Source organism: Martes martes, assembly GCF_963455335.1.
Source record: "Martes martes genome assembly, chromosome: 17".
NCBI lineage: Eukaryota > Metazoa > Chordata > Mammalia > Carnivora > Mustelidae > Martes > Martes martes.
In genome coordinates, this window is record NC_137905.1 from 41,609,364 (window position 1) to 41,635,025 (window position 25,662).

Genomic DNA, 25,662 nt, shown 5'->3' on the forward strand with positions numbered 1-25,662 from the left:
TCTCTGCTCGGCGGGGAGCCTGCTTCCCTCTCTCTCTGCCTGCCTCTCTGTCTACTTGTAATCTCTGTCAAATAAATAAATAAAATCTTTAAAAAAAAAAAAAAAGATTATTATGAAACACTTCAAGCATTTAGGAAATGTCCCATTTACCCTCTGTCTTCCTTTTAGCTTCATCAAGTGAATCTTAACTTTTTACCAGTTGCTGCTTCGTGCCTTTTGTTTACTTACTTACTCACTTACTTATTTTTAAGTAAGCTCTGTGCCCAACGTGGGGCATGACCTCACAACCCCGAGATTAAGAGTCACATGCTCTACCGTGTCAAACAGGTGCCCCTTTCGTGCCTGTTATTTTTAACAGAAAAAAATATTATTTACAAATGTAGCTGAGTTCCCTTTGTACCTTTTTACTGTCTTACTCACATCCCTTCCTTTGTAGTGATAGCCTCTTTTGAATTAGGAGTTTGTGAGTCCTGTGTATATTTTTGTATTTTTACTCTGTATGCATGCATCTGTGGAGAACATCAGTAATTATTTTGCACAGTACAAAACTGTATATAAATGGCATCATTCAGGTCACTGAAATCCGGCTTCCATTCCTGCACAAGAACAGGCTTTCTCTTCTCAGGGTCACTGGGACCTTCTGTGTGGCCAAATCCGGGAAACTGTCTGACTCTATCCAGCCCTCATGGCAACATGGGCCCTTGGAGATCCTCTCTTCCTGTGGCATTCCCTGAACCCGGCGTTAACCTCCTGGCCCATCCTCTCCATCTACTTCGCTAGCTTCCCCTCTTTAACACAATTTATGAATGTCAGTTTCTCAAGACTCAGCTGTGGGCCCCCTTCCTCCTATAGGGTCTCCATCTAGCCTTGGACTTTAAAAACTGCCTGTGTGCCGGGGGCCCTCAAATATGTGTGACCAGTCCACTTCTGGTCACTGGAATACAGGAACTCCAGGCCCCTGTATTCAGCGGTTGCTCACCTCAGGTATCCTTATGGCTCAGTCTTAGCTTTCCCCATACCTCTGGTGCTCCCCAGATTTTCCCCATGCTAGCAAGTGCTGCCATCCCACACTGGGTCCTTCATGCCAAAAAACTTGAGACTTGCCTTCCTGTCTTTGTATCATATCTGCATCCAATCCATAAGCCCTGAAGGTCCCACCCCCAAAGTATTATCCCAGATCTGTCCCTTTCTGTCACTCCCCTCATTTAGGGAATCACTACTCTTCCCTGACACCTGCAGTAAATGAACTCCCTTCTCTCCTCCCTGTCTTATCATCCTTCATCACTCTCCATTTAAAAGTGGATGGTGTTGAGGTGCCTGGGTGGCTCAGTTGGTTAAAGCCTCTGCCTTCGACTTGGGTCATGATCTCAGGGTCCTGGGATCGAGCCCCGCATCAGGTTCTCTGCTCAGCGGGGAGTCTGCTTCCTCCTCACTCTCTGCCTGCCTCTCTGCCTACTTGTGATCTCTGCCTGTCAAATAAATAAATAAAAATATTTTTTTAAAAAGTATTTTAAATAAAAGTGGATGGTGTTGCTATTTCCTTAGGGTAAAGTATAGACCCTTCACCTTGACCTGCCTCATCCCACAGTCTGGTTCCTGCCTTGCTCAGTAACCTTATCGGTGGCCACTGTCCCCCTTGCTCACTGGGTTCGGGTTTCTTTGCTGACATGTCTGCTCATCCATCCCACACTTCTGCTGACCGCCTCCTCCACTGTGAACTCATAACTGAAATGCTGATGTCTCAGGGTCTGGGGTTTTCCTCCATTTTAAATGTCTTAAATGTTTTAGTTTGGCCCCTGGGGCTATCAGCTCCAGGATGGTAGGGACCAGGCTGTGGGCTTGACTGCCTATCCAGTGACACCCAACACAGGACCTTGCAGGTTAAATAATTGAGTGATGGGGCACCTGGGTGGCTCAGTGGGTTAAGCCTCTGCCTTTGGCTCAGGTCGTGATCTCAGGGTCCTGGGATCGAGCCCCGCATCGGGCTCTCTGCTCGGCGGGGAGCCTGCTTCCTCCTCTCGCTCTGCCTGCCTCTCTGCCTACCTATGATCTCTCTCTCTGTCAAATAAATAAAAAATTTAAAATAATTAATTAATTAATTAATTGAGTGAAAGAGTCTTAGAAAGAGAGTCAGATGGTTTTAAACTGTGGACTGTTAGGACTCAGGGACTGGATGGAATGGTAGTCATAGGTCATTTGTGGAGCTTTGGAACTTTATAGCATTATAGCTGCTAATTACCTTACTGCAATTTTGGTAAATATTACAACTCCTAAACCGGAAGAACAAAGAAGAACAAAAATCAGCTGTTAAAAAATGTCATTTGTTGTACAAATATTGTTGCAACAAAAATGGACATGGAAAAGTTGAAGGACAGTTCATTCTGAATTCTTCCTCCCATCTAAGAAATTAAATATATTTTTTTCTGTACTCTCTGGTCCTGACGCCCACGGATAGGTAACTTACATTTCATCACAGCAAGACATTGATTCATTTTTTTTCTTGTTTCTTGTTTCTCTGTCTTGATTATGTACCCTTCATAAACATTGAATGACCAAACAATAAGTTTTTAAATTTTTTGGTGCAGATTTAAAAATGTTATTTTCCCTTTAACATTCTAATGTACCTTTTTTTCCTGTCCTGTGTTGGCATGACTTTTTACTTTGGTGTAGAGGAGCACCTAACCTTACATGTTCTTTTTTATTATTATTATTCTGGAAAATCCAAGTGCCAATATTCTAGCCTCTCTGTATTTTAAAGCAGAGAAATTAAAAAATGTGATGGTTTGACATACAAAACAAAAAAAAATTTTTTTAAAGATTTTATCCATTTATTTGACAGAGAGAGAGAGAGATCACAAGTAGGAAGAGAGGCAGGCAGAGAGAGGAGGAAGCAGGCTCCCCGCTGAGCAGAGAGCCCGATGCGGGGCTCGATCCCAGGACCCTGGGACCATGACCCGAGCCGAAGGCAGAGGCTTTAACCCGCTGAGCCACCCAGGCGCCCCACAAAGCAAAATTAATAGCAGACAGGTGCGTCTTCTTTCCAGGGTTTCTTAAGTCAAGTGGTGCTGTGTCAGCTTTGCTTTCTCTCTCTCTCTTTTTTTTTTTTTTTTTTTTAAAGATTTTATTTATTTATTTGACAGACAGAAATCACAAGTAGGCAGAGAGGCAGGCAGAGAGAGGAGGAAGCAGGCTCCCTGCTGAGCAGAGAGCCCGAGCAGAGAGCCCGATGCGGGGCTCGATCCCAGGACCCTGGGATCATGACCTGAGCCGAAGGCAGAGGCTTTAACCCACTGAGCCACCCAGGCGCCCCTCTCTCTCTTTTTTTTAAAGATTTTATTTATTTATTTGACACACAGACAGAGAGAGATCACAAGTAGGCAGAGAGGCAGGCAGAAAGTGGGGAAAACAGGCTCCCCGCTGAGCAGAGAGCCTGATGCAGGGCTCGATCCCAGGACCCTGAGATCATGACCCCAGCTGAAGGCAGAGGCTTAACTCACTGAGCAACCCAGGTGCCCTGCTTTGCTCTCACTTCAAGATGCTTGATTTTGTCTTCCTAACTTTCTGGCTTCTCACCTGGTAATACAGACAATCCAGAATGTCTGGTGTACCTCTCACACTTAGAGAGTTTCTCGCTTTAACTAAGCTGTGTTTGATTTTTTGTTTCTTGTTCTCTAAATATTGCTCATGCCTTTCACATTCTCTGTCACCTACCAGCCACTGTTTCTTGTTGCAGGCGACATCCAGACTGAGGGAAAGAGGCTGTGACGGCCGCCTGGCAGGCATCGAGGTTCAGCAGCTCTTCTGTTCTCAGAGCGCGCCGATTCCTGAGCACCAGCTCAAAGAACTGAACGTGAAGATCGACAGTGCTTTGCAGGTCAGTGTTTTAGAACTGACATATAGTTATCCGGGGGCAGGAACACGGGAGGGAGTTCAAGTTGGGATGTTGAGCCAATTGGAAAGAATAGTAAGATGGTAGTTGGCCCGAAGCCTTTTAATTAACTATAGAACTTTTACATTTCTGTTGTCACTGGACGTTGTCATTTTATGATCTGCTGTATTCTTGATTCTTCACAAAACAATTTCTTTGCAGGCTTATAAAATAGCTCTGGAAAGTTTAGGCCACTGTGAATATGCAATGAAAGCTGGTTTCCACCTGAATCCAAAGGCAATTGAAGCCAGTTTACAGGTATGCTTTCCTTTCTGGTTGCTCTAGGAAGCTGTGGGGTGGCAGATCCACCACCCCAAGTGAGCCTGGTGTCTGGGGCTGGTGTGCCTTGGGTCACCTCTTCTCTCCTCCCCTCTCCTCTCCAAACCTCTCGCAGGGCTGCTGCAGCGAGGCTGAGGCACAGCAGACAGGGCGGCGGCAGACGCCCCCGCAGCCCATGCAGTGTGAGCTTCCCACCGTCCCCGTGCAGATAGGATCACACTTCCTGAAGGGTGTCTCCTTCAACGAATCGGCCGCCGACAACCTGAAACTTAAGACGGTAGCTTTCCATGGGGTTTCAGCAACCGGGTGTGAGCGTGGAAACAGTTCTTCAGGGACACCTAAGGGCTTTTAAAAAATAGATATTAAAAAACAAAACTGAAGTCAAGGCAGGAGGTATTAGTAAATTGGTGCCTAAAAGCAGACTGTGGTGACTTACCTTAATGAGACATTTACCAGGTTTTATTCGTAGTTGTGTTAAATGTTTAACATAAAGTGTTTTGAAAGTACTTTATAAAATACTGTTTATGATTGATGTTTTAGTGGACTTCTGCAAATTAAATAAGAAGTCTTGTCATACTACTGTAGTGACTGTGACTGTTCATGGGCCGTCTTGTGTGCTGGGCATGGCGCCAAGGGTTCACGTGCACGGTCTTGTTTAAAGCTCACCCTGAGGTGGGTGCTGCTCTGTTCTGTTCGATGGCTAGAGGAACTAAGGCCCGAGTTCACACAGCCAGAAAGGAGGAGACTGGAATTTGAGGTTATGCAGTCTGTTTCCAGAGCCTGCATACCTGACCACTTGGTCATCCAAAATAAAGTTGAGGTTTTCATTGGTATTTGTTTTTACCAGATGATTTTGTCTCCTTATTTAGAGGGATTCAGAATTTCCAAATTGCTCACCAATTTGCATCAGCAAATGGCTATATGATGCTGTATTTTGTGCTAGTATAGAAATCCCATGCACGTATTAATGCACGTGTGTCCATATTCTCTGAGGGTATCTGATGACAATTGCTTGAGACACGAAAATGATGTGATGGGGGAGTGCACTGAAACAAAAGTGCATTTTTCTGGAGGACTGCTGTGTACCTGTCAATTCATTTCGACACATATGAGAATCTTGCACAGCTTTATCTTGGGTGGTGAGCTCTCGTCTTCTCAATCCGTAGCATACGATGTTACAGCTGATCAAGGAGGCGGGCTGCTACAATGGAATCACACCCAGGGATGAGCTTCCTGTGACCGAAGTACTGAACCAGGTGTGCCCGTCCACGTGGCGGGGCACCTGCAAGACTGCCGTGCAGCTGCTCTTTGGCCAGGCTGGACTGGTGAGTGGTCGTGTGGGATGCAGGGGAGAGAGAGCCGGGAGCCGTGTGTCCAGCATGGGGTATGTGGTGTGGGCACAGGTGTGTAAATACTGAATCATTTTGAAAGTTCATCAGTCCTGCAGGGTGCAGACCACGTGGAGAAGGTAAAGGAACAGCAGCCTTAAAAAGCCCTTTTGTTTCCTTTTATAGATTGATGGTATGTATTTGCCAGGATCCTAGCTCCAAAATGATGTTGCAGGTTTCCTCATTTTAAAGAAACAACATCCATAATGATTTGACAGGGAGGGCCTCTTTACCTGGCTCGCCTACCCTGGAGTGACAGTGGATGTCTCAGATGTGCCAGGCTTCTTCCTGTCTCAGGCGTTTGCACTTGGCTGCTCCTTTTACCCATGACTCCTTCTCTCTAGTGTTTATGTGACTTACTCCTTAGCTTCCTGATGTCAGCTCAAATACCACCTCCTCTGAGAAACCGCCATGGTGTAAGTCGTCCCCTGATCAGTCACTTTGTATCCCAGCTCTGTTTCTCTCCTTGGCTATGAAGTAAGTTTAGTCCTTTCACCTTTGGAGAGAAGAGTAACTTCTGCCAGAGTTGGGCAGGATCAGGAAATCAACATCTGAAATCACCATTTAGCTTTTTGGCATCTAAGACCCATATAACCTTACATACTTGATTCTACTTTCTAGAATTAAATGGCTACTTTTTGAAAAGATACAGCATTTTATTATTTTTTTAAAAGATTTTATTTATTTATTTGGCGGACAGAGATCACAAGTAGGCAGAGAGAGAGGGGGAAGCAGGCTCCCAGCTGAGCAGAGAGCCCGATGCAGAGCTCGATCCCAGGACCCTGAGATCATGACCCGAGCCAAAGGCAGAGAGAGGCTTAACCCACTGAGCCACCCAGGCACCCCAAGATACAGCATTTTAGTCAGAGGTTAAAGCAGACTAATTTGAGATTAAGAAAGTTTAAAGAACTGTTTCTTACTTTAATTCCTATTTTATTCGTGAATGGAGCCATGGGGAGGATGCTGTCCTCTTGTTTCACGTGGGTAGAGGGCTCAGGTGTCCTAGCTCAGGGGTGCGCTGCCTTGGATAGGGCCAGGTGACTTATGCTTCCTTTAGGTTCTAGTTCTTACTACAGGAACCCCTAAGAGGAGTAAGGAGTAAGCTGGAGATCCCCCTGCTGATGTGAGAGCCTACTGCCTCTAGGAAATTGATCCATATTCCCAGAGGTCATTTTAGCTGAAACTAGGAGAACCATGGCATAAGTTCTCCAAAAAGGAGTGAGTAAAGTAAGGCAGAAGGACACAGACTGTTCTGGGAAAACACTGTAGGTTTAAAAAAAAAAAAAAAAAAGTCCCATGTTATTGAGAGAGCAGAAACTTCTTCCAGTTCCTTACTCCTTGCTCCCAGGGCACCTTTGTGTGCGATTGACAAAGAACCTTTAGATTATGGCTCTGGAGATGGGCGGAGAGAGGAAACACCTGCCTGGTCTAACAATGGCTATTACTTGGACAGGAAGTCTTTTCCAAAGGACATTGCAGACCAGCTCTGGGAATTCTGTTTGCAACAGTGGAAATCAGCTCCATTAGAGGCTGAATTTGGAATCAAAATAAGCAGCTTTGCATGACTTTGGCAGTATAACAGATTTATTTATTTATTTTTAAGTAATCTCTATACTCAATGTGGGGCTTGAACTCATGACCCTGAGATCAAGAGTCGGATGCTCCACCGACTAAGCCAGCCAGGTGCCTCATAACAGATTTATTTTTAAAGTGCTTTATGCTTATTTTCTTAAATTCTTTTAGTTATTTGAAAATATATTCATCATTTTGTCGAAATCTCTACCTAGGCTACTACATCATCTGTGTAATGTTAAAGACTCTATTCCAAATAAGAAGAAATCGTTGGGGCATCTGGTTGGCTCTGTCAGTTGAGCCTCTGACTCCTGATTTTGCCTCAAGTCATGACTTCAGGGTTGTGAGATCCAGCCCCACGTTAGGCTCCATGCTGGGTATGGAGCCTGTTTGGGCTTCTCTCTCTTCCTCTGCCCCTCATTACCTACTCCCTGCTCATGTGTTCTCTTTCTCTCTCTCTCTTAAAAAAAAAAAAAAAAAAAAAAAATGGCACGAAAAGAAAAGAAGAAATCAGTGAGAGAAGAATCATCTTTACCTTTCTGAACTAATTCTGTTTTTATTGGTGGCTGAGGATAAAATGATCCATTAAAAAAAGCTTCATTCGGGGCGCCTGGGTGGCTCAGTGGGTTAAGCCGCTGCCTTCGGCTCGGGTCATGATCTCGGGGTCCTGGGATCGAGCCCCGCATCGGGCTCTTTGCTCAGCGGGGAGCCTGCTTCTCTCTCTCTGCCTGCCTCTCTGCCTACTTGTGATCTCTGTCTGTCAAGTAAATAAATAAAATCTTTAAAAAAAAAAAAAAAGCTTCATCCACTTTTAGCTTGTATTCAGTCATTATAAATGGACTTTTCTGAAGCTGTGGTTAGATTTTTAATGATGGTTTTACTTCTTTCAAGTTCATAAAGTAAAAAAAAAAAACTAAAGGAAACAAAATAATTCCTAATTAACATATTTATGGTTTGGAAAAAGTACTGAAAGTCCTTACAGAGTTCAGTACATCCTATACCCAGAATTTGGTTTCTGCTCATTAAAGTATAACTATCTTCAGTCATCTTTATTACTTGTGCTTGTCTTCCTTGGGCTCTGGAGTAGCCTCTGCATTGAGTCACTTGCCAGAGTCACTCACATCAGTAGGCTCATGTATTAGATTTGTTTGTGATCCGTTTGCCTCTCGGAAAGCTGACTGTTGTTTTTATTCTTTCTTTCTCTTAGGTGGTAGTTGACACAGCACAGATTGAAAATAAAGAAGCTTATGCCCCCCAGATCAGTTTAGAGGGCTCCAGAATTGTGGTTCAAGTCCCGTCCACATGGTAATGTGACTCTTCTATTAACACAAGCGTAGGCTCTGATTGAAGTGTACACATCTTTGAAAAGATTGCTTTGTTTTGGACAAACCCCATGTTGGGTAGCATGTCAGGTCTTGCTGCTTGGGCGGGTACACGGGCAGTGGTTATCGGTCCATGAGAAGGAAGCCAAGATGTCTGAAAAATAGTCTTTTGACCAATAATATAAGTAAAATGTTACGTACTCATGTATCATAATGACCAATATTATCTTCTCTTTATTACTGGGTCTACAGCTTTTGAACAGAGTACCTCATTTTCCCTAAATCTCTAAAGCTGAGCATAGAACATAGAATCCCTTCTCCTCCTTTGTTCCAGTAACAACCCTGATGAGCTTGAGCTCGTGCCATTAGAAGTGTGGGGACAGACTGAGCCATTTTTATTTTTTATTATTTAATTACATTTATAAATTTACAACAGATAAAGTATTCTTCTTAGTTTATTTTATTTATTTATTTTTAAAAGATTTTATTTATTTATTTGACAGAGATATCAAGTGATCAGAGAGGCAGGCAGAGAGAGAGAGAGGAGGAAGCAGGCTCCCCGCCGAGCAGAGAGCCCGATTCGGGGCTCGATCCCAGGACCCTGGGATCATGACCTGAGCCAAAAACAGAGGCTTTAACCCCCTGAGCCATCCAGGTGCCCCTCTTCTTAGTTTATTAAAACAGAAGCTCCTACAAAGGAGTAAGAAAATGGACAAGGTGCATGAATAGGTAGCCAAAAAATAATGTAAACAACACAGCTGTCAACAAATAGATGAAGAAAATGTGCAATCTCACCTGATAAGGTGAGTAAAGAAACAATATGCCGTCATTTTGCCCAGATGTTGTTAAGTTGGTTTAGAATAATAATTTTTTAAAAAAATAAATAAAAATATAAAAGTTTGGCCAGACTGTGCAAAAACAGGCACAGTAGGTGGATAAATCACACGGCCTTTCTGGAGGGCAGTTCAGTGTATCAGAAGCCTAAAATAAGAAATCTGACCTCAGGAGTTCTACAGTTCTGCCTCTGGGGATTTATCCTTGTGATGTGCATAGATCCAGCTAACAGAGCAGCATCATAACTTTATTAATAAATAGCAAAAACTGAGCTATTGAAAGTGTTGGAAGACTTCTGTTATTAAGATTATGATATGAGGGGGGCACCTGGGTGGCTCAGTGGGTTAAAGCCTCTGCCTTCTGCTCAGGTCACGATCCCGGCGTCTTGGGATTGAGCCCCGCATCGGGCTCTCTGCTCGGTGGGGAGGCTGCTATCCCCTCTCTCTCTCTCTCTCTGCCTGCCTCTCTGCCTACTTGTGATCTCTGTCTGTCAAATAAATAAATAAAATCTTAAAAAAAAAAAAAGATTATGATATGAGGGGCACCTGGGTGGCTCAGAGGGTTAAGCCTCTGCCTTCAGCTCAGGTCATGGTCTTAGGGTCCTGGAATCAAGCCCCGCATCGGGCTCTCTGCTCAGCGGGGAGCGTGCTTCCCTCCCTCTTCTCTGCCTGCCTCTCTGCCTACTTGTGATATCTCTCTCTCTGTCAAATAAATAAATAAAATCTTAAAAAAAAAGGTTATGATATGAATGAGTATTTAACCCTATAGATAAATTTTGAAACATTCTGGTAGGAAGAAAGAGAGAGGGAGTAAGGCATGATGGCACGCTTGGTGCCTGTATGGACCAGGATGGTAGCTGGGTCATACATTCGAGTTTTATTTAAACCATTTCTCCTTGAAATGTGAGGGTCCAGTGATAGACTCTGCCAAAGTCTTAGGACTTGTTGATATATGAGGTGAGGGTGAGAAGTTTACTTCATGTCCCAAAATCTCCCTTCTTTCAGTTTCCTCCCCCACTAAGTTTTTTATTTGATTATTGAGATGACATATTGTTGATTTATATACATTTCTTCATTCCTATCAAACAACAAACCAAAAGCTCACTTTTCTGTAAGATTTTTGTGTCCCTGAATTCCCTTTTTTTTTCTTTTAAGATTTTATTTTATTTATTTGACAGAGATCACAAGTAGGCAGAGAGGCAGGCGGAGAGAGAGGGGGAAGCAGGCTCCCTGCTGAGCAGAGAGTCCAATGTGGAGCCTGCAATCCTGAGGTGACCTGAGCTGAAGGCAGAGGCTTAACCCACTGAGCCACCCAGGCACCCCGAGTGTCCCTGAATTCTTAATTTGTTTTCCAACTCAGGTTCTTACTGAAAAATACTAAACTTAACCAGGATTCTCATTTTAGAGAAAATAGTTTGAACTTTTGAATAATTGAGTGAATATAAATGACTAGTACTAAAATGGTGAACGCTGCAATTTACTTCCAGAACTCTCCATGTATCATGAGTAATTCATTGAGAGTAATTGATTCTTTGTAATTCATTGAACCTCCATGAAAGACCTTGTAGACTATAATTTCTTGGAGAGGCTCCCTCTGGTGGTTGCTTTTGGTAAAAGTACAGAGCTTTCAAAATACGTATTTTTGTTTCTTTCGAAGTATAAACTATGTGCTTGTTGAGAATGCCAAAAGAAGTGATTGCTTTACTCCACCTTCGGAAAAATGAAATAGTTAGCAAAGGCAGTCAAGAATTTATGATATGCTTTGCGTTTAATAAAATGGAGTGTCCCATTGCCAGATGTGTTTTTTTTCCAAATTAAGTAATACCTTATTTAGATTTTTTAACTGTCTTATTTTAGTCCATCCATTCTTTCTTTCAACAAATACTTACTAAATACCTTCTATGTGGCAGATACTGCCTGGGCTCTGGGAATTTAAGTCTGAGCAAGACAGATGGGCTCTCTGTCCCTAGTAGAGACGACTTTGTAATGGGAGGGATGGTGAGGGGACAGCTAGCAAGCGTAAGAGTTCAGTTCAAACCCTGGCACAAGTTTGAGGGGCTAGGAGCAGAATAATGTCATATGATGGAGAATGACAGGGGTGGTGCTGGGGAGGCTGTTTGGGATGAGGTCAATCACGAAGGGTCCTTCCTTGAAGATAAGACATTGGAAAGGAGCTGGCCATGCAGCAGAGAGCAGATGGGGAAAGGATTTCTGAGGAGTGAACTGGCATGGCTGGAGATGTGGTGGGTGGTCATGAAGAGAGAGACTCACAGAAGCCAGGACTTGCAGGGTCCCCAAGGGACTTGGATTTTCTAAGAACAGGTAGAAGGTTTTAAGCAAGTCTACGTGACTTGCCAAAAGAATGGGTTTAGTCTCTTAAGGGGATTCTATCCATCAACTCTCAGGACTGAAGAATTAATAAAAGTGCCGATTTGTTGATTTTCAGAAAGAAAAATTATTCTCCCCAGCAAATGTAGTACTTCTTTCCGCATGACCAGCAAATGCTCTCCTAGTGGGCAAACATATGTGACCAGCCAAATCACAGCCAGGAGTGGCTTGGGAGCACAGAGCAAAGATGTCCTAATAATCAGGAATTCCAGGCTGAGAGACTCGGGTACATGAACCCTGGCCAGGTCCACTGGCCAAGATTCTCTCCCAGGAGTCCAGGGTCTGGTTGGGCACTGGCAGAGCTTGCCTTTCGCAGTGTTGCTGAGGCTGGCTGGCTCATATCCTCAGAGACCTATTTCTTTGCAAGCCCTCAGTCACGCTGGGGAGTGCTGCTGCCTTCTTAGGATGGCTTTGCAAGTTGTCGACTTTACCACTTATTTGCCAGAGTGCCTAGCAGCAGACAGACAACATCTTCCTGGTTCTGCCTCTCAGAAGAGGCCTCTTGGTGGAGGTACCCTGAATGGGCACCGTGGACCTGAATGGTGGGAAGCAGGTCTCAGGAGAGAAGGCTGGGCAGAAGCAGCAGAAGCAAAAGTCCTGAGATGTGGGCAAATCCATCATATTCAGGGAGCAAGCCAAAGCCTGTGACTGGGACAAGGGTAATGGAGGTGACAGTGGAGAGAGGTGTGGTCAGAGAAACCGGGGGGATAAGGTCACAGAAACCCCCAAGGGTTGAATAGATTTTATTTCAGTCCTGATGGGATGCCGCTGGAGGGTTTTAAACAGGGAAGTCATGTGTTCTGATTGGCGCTACCGACTCACTCTGGTTCTGTGTGGAGGGTGGGCTGGGAGGGATAGCAATAGGGGAGAGGAGACCAGCTGGGAGGTTGGTCCTGAGACACAGATGCGGGTGGTTTCTTGGAGTAGAGCTGTAATAAAAGAGGTGGCGAGAAGTGCTTGGTTTGGTGGTGGACTGGCACGGGTTGCAGGTAGCCAGAGATGATGTGTAGGTTTGGGGTAGATGGCTGTGTTGTGTACTTACAGAGGAAGTGTATAGGTTTCAGAGTGGTTTTTGATGGAGAGGAGAGGAAGCACTTGTGCTGACCAAGCTGCCTGTTAGATGTACCCAAGAGATGTCAAGTGTGCAGTTAGATTCAGGAGAGTGGGGTTCGGGAGGAGGGGGTCGGCTGGTGAAGGAAATTTGAGTCTTCTGTGGAAGATGGTCTGTACAGCTGCAGGACCAGATGCAGTATTGTGGGGAGAAAGAACAAAGCCTAGGACACGCCGCCATACCGAGGTCGGGGAAGCAGAGCAGGAGGAGTCAACAGAGGAGACCAGGAAGGAGCTTGCCAGCCAGGTGGGAGGAAAGTTGAGCAAGTCTGGGGTCACCGAGCTACAGATGATAGTGCTCTGGGAGGAAAGAAGCATTGCACAAGTTGCTGAGAGATTGAGTAAGATAGAGACCAGTAATTGACCTCTGACACTGACGAGATCAAAGGTGTTAGATAAAAGCTATTCTAGTGGAGTTATGGGGACCAAAGCCCAGCAGGAGTGGGGTGAGGGGAGACTAGGAGGTCAGGAAGAGGAGGAGACAAAGTGTTTTGCTAAAAGGGGGAGTAGGGAACTTGGCAGTATCTGGAGGGGAATGTGGGGCTGAGAGAAAGAAGCTGGTCTGTGAGGCCAGTTTGTTGGCCCAGGTGAATGTCATGGGGCGGGGGGATTAGGTGAGCAGGGGTCCTCAGGAAAGCAGGAGGGTACAGAGCATGCAGTGCTCGGCTGGAGAGTCAGCCGGTGGCAGAGCAGGCCTTGTCTTCCACCCTGACCATGACCGGAGGGGCAGGCTGGTAGTGCAGGCACGGGCACTCGAAGGGGTGGATTAGTGGTAAGGGGAGGGACCAGATCTCCTCTTGGTGACATGAGGGTTGTGATGGGAAAGAAGGGGAGAAACGGCAGGGATGGCCAAGCTCAGAGGAGAGGGGATGCGGGCTGAAGTGGTCAGCTTGGAAAGGGAAAACATTCACTCATGTGGGAAGACCATGTTTGCTGCTTACCTGAAGTTTGCGGTGAGTCCACGTTTGTCCCTCCATTGACCTTTAGTTTCTTGGGGACAAGGGTGTTTTGGAAAGGGTGTCAGATCCCGGAATCTGAACACAGCAAGACAGAAAGTCAAGGGCGGAGCCGGTGTGGACCGTAAGAGGGCTTCAGGGCCCCCAGAACGTAGCCCCTCCACTGAACCCTTCTCTTCCTACCAGACTCAAGAGAATTAGAAATCTAGGGTGATCTCAGCCCCTGTGGCTTTCTCTTCCCGTTGCACAGCAGAAAGTTCCAGTGTTAGCCTTGTCATTCTCTAACTGGTCTTTAATTACTGAATTTTCATTTGGTGCCAAAAGCATGTAAACATTGTAGCCTTTTGTACGAAACCTACTTGGGACCCTTTTCCAGAGCAGTGCTGCGCAGACTGACGCAGCCTGCCTCCTGCCTAGGTGCCTGAAGGAAGACCCTGCTACCATGTCCCTGCTGCAGAGAAGCCTCGATCCTGAGAAGACCCTGGGGCTGGTGGACGTGCTCTACACGGCCGTGCTGGACCTCAGCCGCTGGAGGGCAGGGAGGTGGGTGTCCCTGCTGATCCCCTGAAGTAGCTCACATTCAGGCCCATAGTCAGGGACAGTGTGCCCGTGTACCGTCTCCTGCATGCTCACATCGCTGATCCTTTGTGAGGAAGTAAGGCAAGAAAGAGAACTTTTTGGTCACTTAAATTTGGAATCATTTCGAACTTACTGATAAGTTGCATTCGTACCGAGCATTGCTCTCTGCCCTTTATCCAGATTCCTCGGTTACTTAACATGTTTGCCTTCATTGGTTTTACCATTTGAGAGTAAGTCCATCAAAAGGATTTTAGCCCAGCTCATATTCTCCTCATGAACGAAGACCAGAGAAACGTGTAGAAAATTTACTTAATATCCTACATGAAATTTATTTCTATCTGAAAGCAGCTGATAGTCACAAGACTGTCTCTGGGAATTATGAACTTCAGAATGGTAGGGACCTTGAACATCCAGCTGTGGGACCCCTTTCTGAACTCACAAGTGCCAAGGCCCAGAACACTGCGGTGGCTTGTCCCGGGTCACAGCAGCCGTCGCCTGCCTCAGCCCCACACCCTTTTCATCTCTGGGGCTCTCTTTCGGTACTAGGAAAGTTTTCGGAAAACCCTGGAAGTAACAGGCGTCTGTTCTTGGCACTGTCTGTAAGTTCCTTCCAAGGACAACAGTGCTGCATGGTGTCACTGAGTTCTGCCCACTGCCCTACCCCTACCCACATCCCTCTGCTGAATCAGTCTTATGTACACTTAAAAGTCAGGGTGTTCATTTTATTTCTCTATAAAATAGGTGAACATGACACCAGGCAACTAGAGAGACTGTTTTTGTCCTTAAAGTCTTTTTTAGATGCAAAGAGATCCAGTTTGTATTTTGTCTTTTTTTAATTTTTAATATGTTTCTGTTGAAATAGGGAACAAGCTTTACCCTGCATACAGATCCAGCTTCAAAGGGAGATCTGCGATTTTGGGAATCAGGCTGACCTGCCTTCTGGGAACGGGAACAAATCCTCAGGCGGCCTGCAGAAGACGTTCTCCAAGCTAACATCCCGGTTCACCAAGAAAGCTTCATGCACCAGCTCTAGCAGCAGCACAAATTATTCCATCCCAAATACCCCTTCCAAAAACCTCTTCATAGCTGGGTGTTCAGAAGAGAAGGCCAAAATGCCCAGCAATATTGATTCAAGGTTACAAAGCATTTTGAACATTGGTAATTTCCCTAGGACTACAGACCCTTCACAGTCAGCGCAGAATTCCAGTAATCAGATGGCCAATGGTTTTCTCCTGGAGAGACGTGACAACTTCCTGCCAGGGGATGATGGCAAGGATGAGAAGGGCATGAACTTACCGACTGATCAGGAAATGCAGGAGGTGATCGATTTTCTCTCGGGCTTTAACATGGGCCAGTCACATCAGGGCTCCCCATTGGTGACAAGGCGTAATTCTGCTGCCACAGCCATGGTGACTGAACAGAAGGCAGGAGCCATGCCGCCACAGCAGCCACCACTGCCAGTGCCCCCTCCACCGCGGCCACCCCAGGCTGGAGCCCACACCCCTCTGACCCCCCAGCCCGGCCTGGCACCTCAGCAGCCATCCCCAAAGCAGCAACAACCCCAGGTCCAGTACTATCAACACCTGCTCCAGCCTATTGGACCTCAGCAGCCTCCTCCCCAGCCTCGGGCCCCTGGGAAGTGGGTGCATGGCTCAGCCCAGCAGCCCGCCCAGCCAGTCGGAGCAGGTCTGTCTCCTCTCGGCCAGTGGCCTGGCATATCTGATCTCAGTTCTGACTTGTACAGCTTGGGTCTGGTGAGCAGCTATATGGATAATGTGATGTCGGAGGTTTTGGGGCAGAAGCCGCAGGGACCTAGAAATAACACCTGGCCAAACCGTGACCAAAGTGATGGCGTCTTTGGGATGTTGGGAGAGATTCTGCCCTTTGATCCTGCAGGTATGTGGACCGCCCCCGCCCTGCGCCGACCCTGGGGTTTTCACAGAAATGTAATCACTGGGACTTCATAGGGCCCATCTGATACAGCCTTACTTGTGGGGGCAAGTGAACTGCTAATTTCCCTTTAAAGACCTTTTCTCGCTGTTGGATGGCAAGTATGGGACACATCCAGCAAAGGTAGGAAGCCATGGTGAGAATGAGCCTAGGAAGGTAAGGACCACTAGTTTTATCTCTGTGCAGAGGCTGGGATCGAGGCCAAGAGAAGTTCCTCGAATGGCTCCACGTCCCAAAGTTGAAGTGGGCTTCTGTCTGGGCCCTCCTATTCGTGCGAGCCAAGGCATCAGGCCCTTTGTGAGCTGTTCTTTTCCTGATTACATGACCTGGTCTATGATTCTTCTTTGCTTAAACGCTAGGACCTATGAAAGGTGGTAGAGCATCCTCCTGCCTTCAGAGAATGCGGCTTCTCCTGGCCTCAACAGTGTGAAAATACCACCAGAGTTATCTCACAAAATTAGAAAAAGAACTTAGAAATAGACAAAAATAAACTAGGAGAAGGAAGTAATTAAGGAGAAAAGCCAAGATTAATTGAATTTAGAAGAAAAGTATAGTAGAAATTATAAATAAAATCTAAAAGGGTCTCTTGAAGGCCGACAGAATAGATAAGCCAATTTATTGTAAGTCTCAGTAAGAGAGAGCAAAGAGAAACAAGATTAGGAAAGAGAAAGGAGGGGCGCCTGGATGGCTCAGTTGGTTAAACCTCTGCCTTCGGCTCTGGTCATAATCCTGGCGTCCTAGATCAAGTCCTGCATTGAGCTCCTTGCTCAGCGGGGAGCCTCATTTTCCCTCTGCCTCTGCCTGCTGCTCCCCCTGCTTTTGCCCTCTCTCTCCCTCTCTCTCTCTCTGACAAATAAATAAATTTTTAAAATAAATAAATAAAATATTTAAAAAAGAAAGAAGATATCATTTCAGAAATAGAGATTAAAAGAAGTTTAAGATGTTACTACGTATGACTCAATGACAACATATTTGAAAACTGAATGGAAAAATGACTTCTTTCCTAATAAAATACACATCACCAAAATTGTGCCAAGAAGTGGAAAACCTGCCTAGCTCTGTTTCAGTGGAAGAAATGGGAACAGTAATTATGAAGCCAACATGATTTTCCCATAAAAACTTCATAAGGGTTATTTAGAAAGCAAACCGTAGTCCTCTCTTTATGAGTGTGCATAGAGGTGGGGTGACGGAGCCGTGATGGGAAGGCAGTTCTCTGTTACTACCGCCGGCGTAGGCAGGTGGGACCATGGAAGGACTGCTGCTGCTCAGTAACCCATGGTGTCACCCCACTGCACGAGAGGTCACACAACAATAGAAGTTATAAAGACATTTGATAAAAGCCACCAGTGATTTAAAAAAAAAAACAAAAGACAAAACAAAACAAAAAAGAAGAAGAAAGAAAAACCTCCAAGTAAGACAGGAATAGAAAGAAATTTCTTTAAAAAAAAAGAAAGAAATTTCTTGAATATTAAAAAGACTGTCTACCAAAAGCCAGGAGCAAGAATTACTCTGTATAGTGAAACAGAATCATTCCAGTTTAAATCAAGACCCAGACAGAGTAGCAACTGTTACTGCCAATAGCGTGTAAGTTTGTCTTGGACTTTCTAGCAAATACAGCCAGACATGTGTAATAAACTTTAGAAAAAGATAAACTGAAAAGCACATCTCTTTGCTGGCAATAGAATTGGACAGGGGGAAAAAACCAACAAGACTCCTTAATAAAAAAAAAAAAAAAAAAAACGAATTAGCGCATCTGATAAGGTGGGTGGTTACAAGATAAATATATAGAAATGCATTACTCTTTAACGTAGCAGAAGGTATACAGGTGGAAAATATATTCCATTTAAGGAGAATACTGTAAGGGGCGCCTGGGTGGCTCAGTGGGTTAAAGCCTCTGCCTTCGGCTCAGGTCGTGATCCCAGGGTCCTGGGATCGAGCCCCTCATTGGGCTCTCTGCTCCTCAAGGAGCCTGCTTCCTCCTCTCTCTCTGCCTGCTTCTCTACCTGCTTGTGATCTCTGTCTGTTAAATAAATAAAATCTTTAAAAAAAATAAAAGAATACTGTAAAATATATAAATAACTATAGCAAATATTTATATAAATAACCAGCAGAAGAGGAATTCCCTGCTCAAACAGCCCAGCATTAGCTACTAATGGAAAGTAGTGTTTCCTTAGGTCATCTAAAAATCCCTCATACTGCTGCTCACGCTTTCTTGTTCTCTGGTAGACGTGGGCAACCTTGGACCCCGGGGCACAGGAAGGGCCCACGGTTCCACCCTGCTCTGGAAAAGCAGGCCCCACCTGGCTGCCACTGACTGGGGTGGGCGCAGTGCCGCACGGGGCATTTTTTTCAACTGCTCTTAGACAGTCTGTACATCTTTTAATAGTCATGTAATTAAGTCCAGAGTATAAACACTACTTGGCAGAATTTTACCGTTTTTGACCTTTGTTGAGTCCTGGATGGCCTCTATGTCTTTAAGCCACAAATGCTATAGCTTCATCTTCTGCCTGTCCTTTCTGATCTGCAGGTCCTTGATGGACCTTCCTGCAGACGCCGCCCTGAGGGCATAAGATCTGCATCTCCCTTTCCCCAGATGAAGGAAGGGCACTCCTCTGGATAGATGAAATCACAGAAGGCCCCATCTCGGGCAAGGCCAGTTCTCTCGCAGAGTACCCCTTCTAGACAGGGCACACTTAGTCCCTGGAGGCATAGCTTGACTGGCTTTGATTTCAGCCCAGCCCCTCCCCTCCCTTGTTGTGGGCATCTTTGTGCAATGCGCGCAGTCTTACCAGCAGTCCTGTGGCAGTGCCCTGAGGATGAGCTAAGAATGAGATTTTGCCCTAGTATCTTTCCCAGCTTGAAGCTTTAAGTATACACTGCTGAGTCATATTCAGCTTGTGAACCATAGATACCTTCCTGCCATATCTTCTTTTTTTTTTTTTTTTTAAGATTTTATTTATTTATTTGGGAGAGAGAGATAGAGATAGCCAGAGAGAGCATGAGCGGGAGGAGAGGGAGAAGCAGGCCTCCTGCTGAGCAGAGAGCCCGATGCAGGGCTCAATCCCAGGACCCCAGGATCATGACCTGAGCTGAAGGCAGACACTTAACCAACTGAGCCACCCAGGCGCCCCCTCACACGCCCTCCCCCACCCCCGCTGTATCTTCTTGTTTGACTTTTTCTCTCAGTGTCCTCTATGCTGTTTTTTCCTCCCACTCGTACTGTCCTGCCCATCCTTACTCAGCTCTGGCCAGTATGTTTCGAGTCACCTCTTTTTTTTTTTTTTTTTAAGATTTTATTTATTTATTTGACACACAGAGAGAGAGGGAACACAAGCCGGGGGAGTGGGAGAGGGAGAAGGGGATTCCCCACTAAGCAGGGAGCCCCATCTGAGGCTCAGTCCCAGGACTTTTTGAGCCAAAGGCAAATGCTTAACTGACTGAGTCACCCAGGCGCCCCTCTGGTCACCTCTTAATACCTCTGAAATTCTGAAATTTCATCTCATTCATTACTCACTGTCTTCACACAGAGTGAGTAGATCTGCCATCCAATATCCAGGAAAATCCTGGATTCAGATTGGGCCAAGTGACAATGACACTGATGCTTTGACAACTTTAAGGTTACTAGTTCACTTAAAGACATCAATCATATGATTTTCTAAGTTGTTATGTAGGTAGCACCAGACATGGGAACATTGTTAAGTATCTGGTATTTGTCTTTAAACTTTAACCATGGATCCTTTTTTGTTCTCTGTCTTTCGGTCCCACTCAGCCCACCTCTGTCCTAGGCCTAACCCTTCTTGACAGTCCCTGTGCACACCCCGTTCCCCAGGTCAGATGTCCGGCTGAAAACCCCAGTCCTACAGCTCTTGGGGCCACCAGCCTGGCAGCACCTCCCCACTTTTCACTGTGTGTGTGACCAGCACGTGCTCGGGCAGCAGGGAAGGAAACAAGAGGCCAGTGTGTCCCCAACCCCTCTCTCCCCCTTTGTCTTAACACAGTGGGTTCAGACCCCGAGTTTGCTCGCTACGTGGCAGGAGTGAGCCAGGCAATGCAGCAGAAGCGGCAAGTGCAACATGGCCGCCGCCCAGGCCACCCCCGGGGCCACTGGCCCCCCATGGATGATGCCCATCGGACCTGGCCTTTCCCAGAGTTCTTCACAGAAGGGTGAGTGCTGGGGGTGGAGGGAAGCTGAGTTTGGGGCCTGGGGATCCCAAGGGGCCCTCTGCACTCTTATCAGACAACTTGATTCCAAGCCCATCTGGTCAGATCTTCAGGTGGTCAGAGTTTTGTGACAGCCCCAAAGATGCCGAGTGCCATGATATGCCCCGGTGAACACACCATTGGTAGAAATTGATGATTTTTGGCACCTACTCTTCTGCCCGGAACTTACCTGATGGTGTTTGTGAGGTCACTGAATGTTTAACACAGTCTCTGTGCTGAAATGGGCACGGCTGTGAACCCCAGGCGATTCATGGAATGCAAATCTTGTAAACTCCAAAAAGCAAATGTGTATGGTTCAGATACCAATGTATCCAAAGAACTGTGGATTTGCATGTCTCTTACTGCCACCCAGTTAATAAATCTGGACAGCTAAAGACCATTTCGGCTTTTTGCTCTAACATGAATTTCACATGCAAACCAAAGGCTTCCAAGAAGAGTACGGGGCAGCGAAGAGTACATGTTACTTTTGAAATAAGGGACAGGAAGGAAAGCTCGGGTTTTTAGAAGGGGAGACAAGAGACCACGATCTGGTTGTTAGATGAATGCGGGGTAGTGGGGAAAGCTTCGGGCATGTCTGGCTGGTGTCCAGGCTGGCTGTAGGAGGCCCGGGACCAGCTTCTCTCTCTGGCTTTCAGGGACGGCCTGCACAGCGGCTGGTCTGGTGCTCAGGGGGACTCCGCCAGCTCAAGTGATGAGACATCCTCCGCCAACGGGGACAGTTTGTTCTCCATGTTTTCAGGGCCTGACCTCGTGGCTGCTGTCAAGCAGAGAAGGTATGAAGAGATTTTTAAAAGCAAAGGATAAAGGGGCACATGAATGTGTTCCCCAGCTCATTCCTCTGGAAAGCTGAGGACCGCCATGGCTTCCAGTCAGCCTGGTGTGAGAGAGGCAGAGGGCCTCTGTTAGCACGGCCTCACTGTAGCCCAGGCTCCCTGTGGGCTTGCTTATAGCCCAGGTGACTTAACATTGGGTTGAAGCTTCACTGGCAGAAGAGTTTCATGCACACGGGAGCCAGAAATACCAGTAGGAGGCAAGGGAGGGTTCTGGAGATGGGTCTGGATACTGGTCTGAGCCTTACAAGAGGCAGCCCTTTCTGTGGAAGGAGCAGGACCAGGATGACCAGGTTCTAATCAGGACTCACCAATAGGCTTTGCAACTCCAAACAAGGACCTGGCCCTCTCTGTTCCTTAGTTTCTTCATCAAAGTTGAAAAGAAAACATTAATAGAATATATTCAGGTCTAAGAAGTTTTTGAAAGTAGGGGTGCTTGACTGGCTCATTTGGTAGAGCATGAGACTCCTGGTGTCAGGGTCATGAGTTCAAGCCCCTCGTTGGGCATCATGACTAGTCAAAAAAAAATAAAAAAGAAAAAAGAAAAAAGAAGGGAAGGGAAAAGAAAAAAGGAAAGAAAAAAATCAAACATGTTAGGTTTAGTTAGTTGCTATGATGAAAAATATGGTGGGCGCCAGGGTGGCTCAGTCGGTTAAGCATCAGACTCTTGATATCGGCTCGTAATCTCAAGAGTCATGAGTTCAGGCTCTACATTGGGTTCCACACTGGGCGTGGAGCCTACTTAAAAAAAGAAAATATATATATATATATATGTACACACACACACACATATATATATGTATATATATAGGAGTCAGGGAGGCCTCTGATGAGCAGACAGCCGAACACAATGAGGGAGCAACTGGTGAGAGACTGGCAGTGGGGTGTGTGTGAGAGAGAAGAATCAGGAATGATATGCAAAGTTTTGGCTGGAGTATCTGTCTGAAAGGAGGTGCCAAGGAGCTGAGACTGGAGGAGCAGGATTGAGCCAGGGGTAACATTTAAGATATCTGCGTTAGACAAGGGAAATCGGAGAGGCCGATGAGACGGCGAGGAAGCCACCAGGAGCATGGCCTCTGTAGAGACCGCTGTCTGCAGGTGGGAGCATGGAAGACTGATTTACTTGGCTTGGAGCTTGCGCCATCCTCCCTTTTTTGTTCAACATTATAACAAATTTTTCATGTTTGTAGTTAAAACTAACAGTCTTTTAAGTCCCACTTCCCCAGGGCATGGTAAACAGTCAATATCCATTGACTACATTAACAAAAGCCAGAGCCAGCAGACTCAAAGCTGCTGGAAGAGCCAGCCCCCCACCCCAAGCCCAGAGGCCTCCTGGAAGTGCTCCATTCACTGCCCTCCCACCCGATCCCCTGCGTGCAGTGGACCCAGGGTCTCCCCACCTAGAACCAGTGCCCAGAACCAGGTGGCCAGCGTGTCAAGGTCAGCAGGGCAGCAAGCCAGACGCCCACTGCACTGAGCTCTTGGTTCTTTCAGGAAACACAGCAGCGGAGAGCAGGAGACCAGCACGCTCCCCTCACCGCCTCTTCTTACCACAGTGGAGGATGTGAACCAGGTACCATGGGCCCTGCTCTGGCCACGGAGGGCCAGCTGTGTGGGGTACAAACCATGATCGAGGTTCCAAAGCTTAAGTTTCAAGAGGGCTTCAAAGACGGGTTCTTTGTGGTGAACAACTTTTTTCCCTGTGATTAACCATCTCACCTGACTCAGAGCCAGATGTAGAGGAGCACCTGGGGTTGTGCTGTGCACTGTGATAGCCAGTAGCCACATTTGGCTATTTAAATTGGAATGGATCCGATATAAATACAAATTGAGTTCCTTAGTAGCACGGGCCACATGCCGGGAGTGTCTGCTGCATTGAACAGCACAGGCACAGAACGTTTCTGTCACTGCAAGTTCAGCTGGATGGTGCTGCTCCAGGTCTGTGGGAAGGGTGAGGGGCTCCTCCCCTGTCTCCCATGTAGGGATAAGGACCAGAGACCTGGGGAGGTGGGAAAAGATGACGGATTGCCAGAAATGCCACTAAGAACCCTCTTCTGTCTCTCAGGATAACAAAACCAAAACGTGGCCCCCCAAAGCGCCCTGGCAGCACCCGGCCCCGCTGCCCAGCACACTGCCCAGCCCAAGCGCCCCACTCTACGCAGTTGCCAGCCCCGGCAGCCAGTGGAACGACACCATGCAGATGCTGCAGTCGCCAGTGTGGGCCGCGACCAGCGACTGCAGCGCCGCCTCCTTTACCTATGTGCAGACCCCACCGCAGCCCCCACCCCCACCAGCACACAAGGCAGCACCCAAGGGCTTCAAGGCCTTCCCCGGGAAGGCTGAGCGCCGGCCGGCCTACTTGCCCCAGTACTGACCCAGGGCCAGCCTGCCTGCCTTGCCCAGAGCTATTGGGGCCAGCGTCCCCACCCCAGGGCTGACTAGCTGGCACCAGCCCCCCCAGAGGACCAGTGCACCCCTGTCCCAGGCAGGGATCCCTGGGGATGCGGGTAGTTGGCAGCTCCAAGCCTTTAAGGCCTGGCTTCTCAAACTTTGGAGGCATCAGAGCCCTGGAGGGCCAGCTGGAAATAGCTTTCTGACCCTCAGGGAGATGCTGGGGGATCTTTGAGCTCTAAGCTCCCCCAGTAATTCTGATGCAGGTCACACTTTGAGAAACACAGCTCTCAAGTTTGTAGTCCCACTGTGTGTGCTGGGAAGGCCTCAGGCCTGAAGGCTGAGAGCAAAACTGACCATTCTTCCGAAACCCTCTCCCTCCTCCTCCTTAACACGTTGAGTGATGACCACATCAATCACTGTATTTTATAGCTATTTTTCATATAGGTTTTTAGTTAAAACATCTCCCGCCTAAAACGCATTGAATATTTTAAGATAACAAATATAGAGGCTGGATGTTTGTTCAACACTATCTTTATTTAAGCTTACACAAAACGGGCAGAGTATAGAATACTTGTGATTGGAAGCAATCACCTGTTTTTTCTGTGGGTGGGCAGCCAGCCCTTCGCCACCCTAAGCAGCACCCCAGGGGTGCAGTCCTGACTGGATTTACAAAACCAGGATCGTTTGAGAGGCATATTCCTGATGGTGCATGGAGATGAGCCAGCTGGCTGCTGTCTGTGTGCGGGAAGATGTTGCACCTGCTGCCCTCAGATCCACACGTGGCCAGAGGCTTTGACACAGTCTCCAAACTTGGGGGTGTGGTCAAGAGGCTGCACAGAGACATCTGCACTTGAACTTGCAGTAACATTTGTGAGCTGGCTCAAGACAAACAATTAAGATGTAGATAGGAATTAATTTAAAGTCTTGTCTTTAAAAAAAAAAAAAAAACACAAGAACAAAAAACCACCTCATTTTCAGTTGACATGTGCCATTAAAGAGGTAACATCCTGTGGATTTAGAGATATTTTCCAGCCAGAATGGATCCAGAAGAATTGAATGGTGCTTAAATTGAGAAATAATGATACATATATCTCTACAGAGTAGACATATCCCGCTGTATATTAATTGAGGTTACAGAAGTTCTTTATATAAAACTTATTTAAATTTTTCATATTTCATCTTTGAAAAAGTCTAATTGAGAAAAATCCATAATATTTTCTGGTATGAAAGTTGGACAGTATTAATATTTTTTTTTATATTTTCTTAAATCATTAAACCATTTTAATATATATGTTAACTACTAATAAATGGTTTATTCTTTCTAACTCCATATAAGCTTTTCCAGCAGAGATTGTAATAACACATTTATGTTCTCATTTTTCTACAGATATAAGTAAATTTATATTTAAAAATACCAAAAAGAAAAAATATATATGTATATGTATGTATACACACTAATGATAGAGGCCCCCTGGGGTGTCTGAGCCCAGCCATCTGAATTTTTAGTACTGTGTTGCCAGACTGTTTGCAGGCCTCGGGTGTCGTCTTTTGTGCTGTGTGGGGATGCCGTTGCTGCCTGTACTTCTGATCCTTTCACCGTGGCTTCCGAACATTCACCTCACCATGTTTACAGAGAACTATTTTGTACATAGACTTCTCCAGGCACGTGCTTTGCACCAACCCTGCGTGGCTCTTGTCTCTGTTCACTGTCCCAGTGTGTATCTGTCTGAGCGTGTTCGTGGCTGTTTTCCTTGTAAGGTAGTTTTCTGTTTTCCTTCCGTAACGTGTCCACAGTACCTTGTATTTTCAAGTTCGATTATACTGAAGTACTCTTGTTTTAATAGTGCCTCCCCAAAGACCTCACCCTGGACAGAGGTCAGCCCTTGACGCCCCAGTGCAGGTGACCTTGACA

At 46.3% G+C, this 25,662-nt stretch overlaps 1 protein-coding gene across 1 annotated transcript in view; it reads left to right on the forward strand.

Moving 5' to 3' along the window:
• Positions 1-25,157, forward strand: part of GARRE1 (granule associated Rac and RHOG effector 1) — a 50,034-nt gene extending 24,877 nt beyond the window's left edge. The window contains exons 3-13 of the mRNA XM_080828664.1: positions 3,734-3,874; positions 4,091-4,186; positions 4,323-4,484; positions 5,374-5,532; positions 8,375-8,472; positions 14,194-14,319; positions 15,218-16,251; positions 20,304-20,469; positions 21,162-21,299; positions 22,851-22,929; positions 23,422-25,157. Coding sequence (XP_080684790.1) covers positions 3,734-3,874; positions 4,091-4,186; positions 4,323-4,484; positions 5,374-5,532; positions 8,375-8,472; positions 14,194-14,319; positions 15,218-16,251; positions 20,304-20,469; positions 21,162-21,299; positions 22,851-22,929; positions 23,422-23,730 — 2,508 coding nt within the window. The 3' untranslated portion in view covers positions 23,731-25,157. The remainder of the gene's footprint in view (positions 1-3,733; positions 3,875-4,090; positions 4,187-4,322; positions 4,485-5,373; positions 5,533-8,374; positions 8,473-14,193; positions 14,320-15,217; positions 16,252-20,303; positions 20,470-21,161; positions 21,300-22,850; positions 22,930-23,421) is intronic.
• The last annotated feature ends 505 nt before the right edge of the window (positions 25,158-25,662 follow it).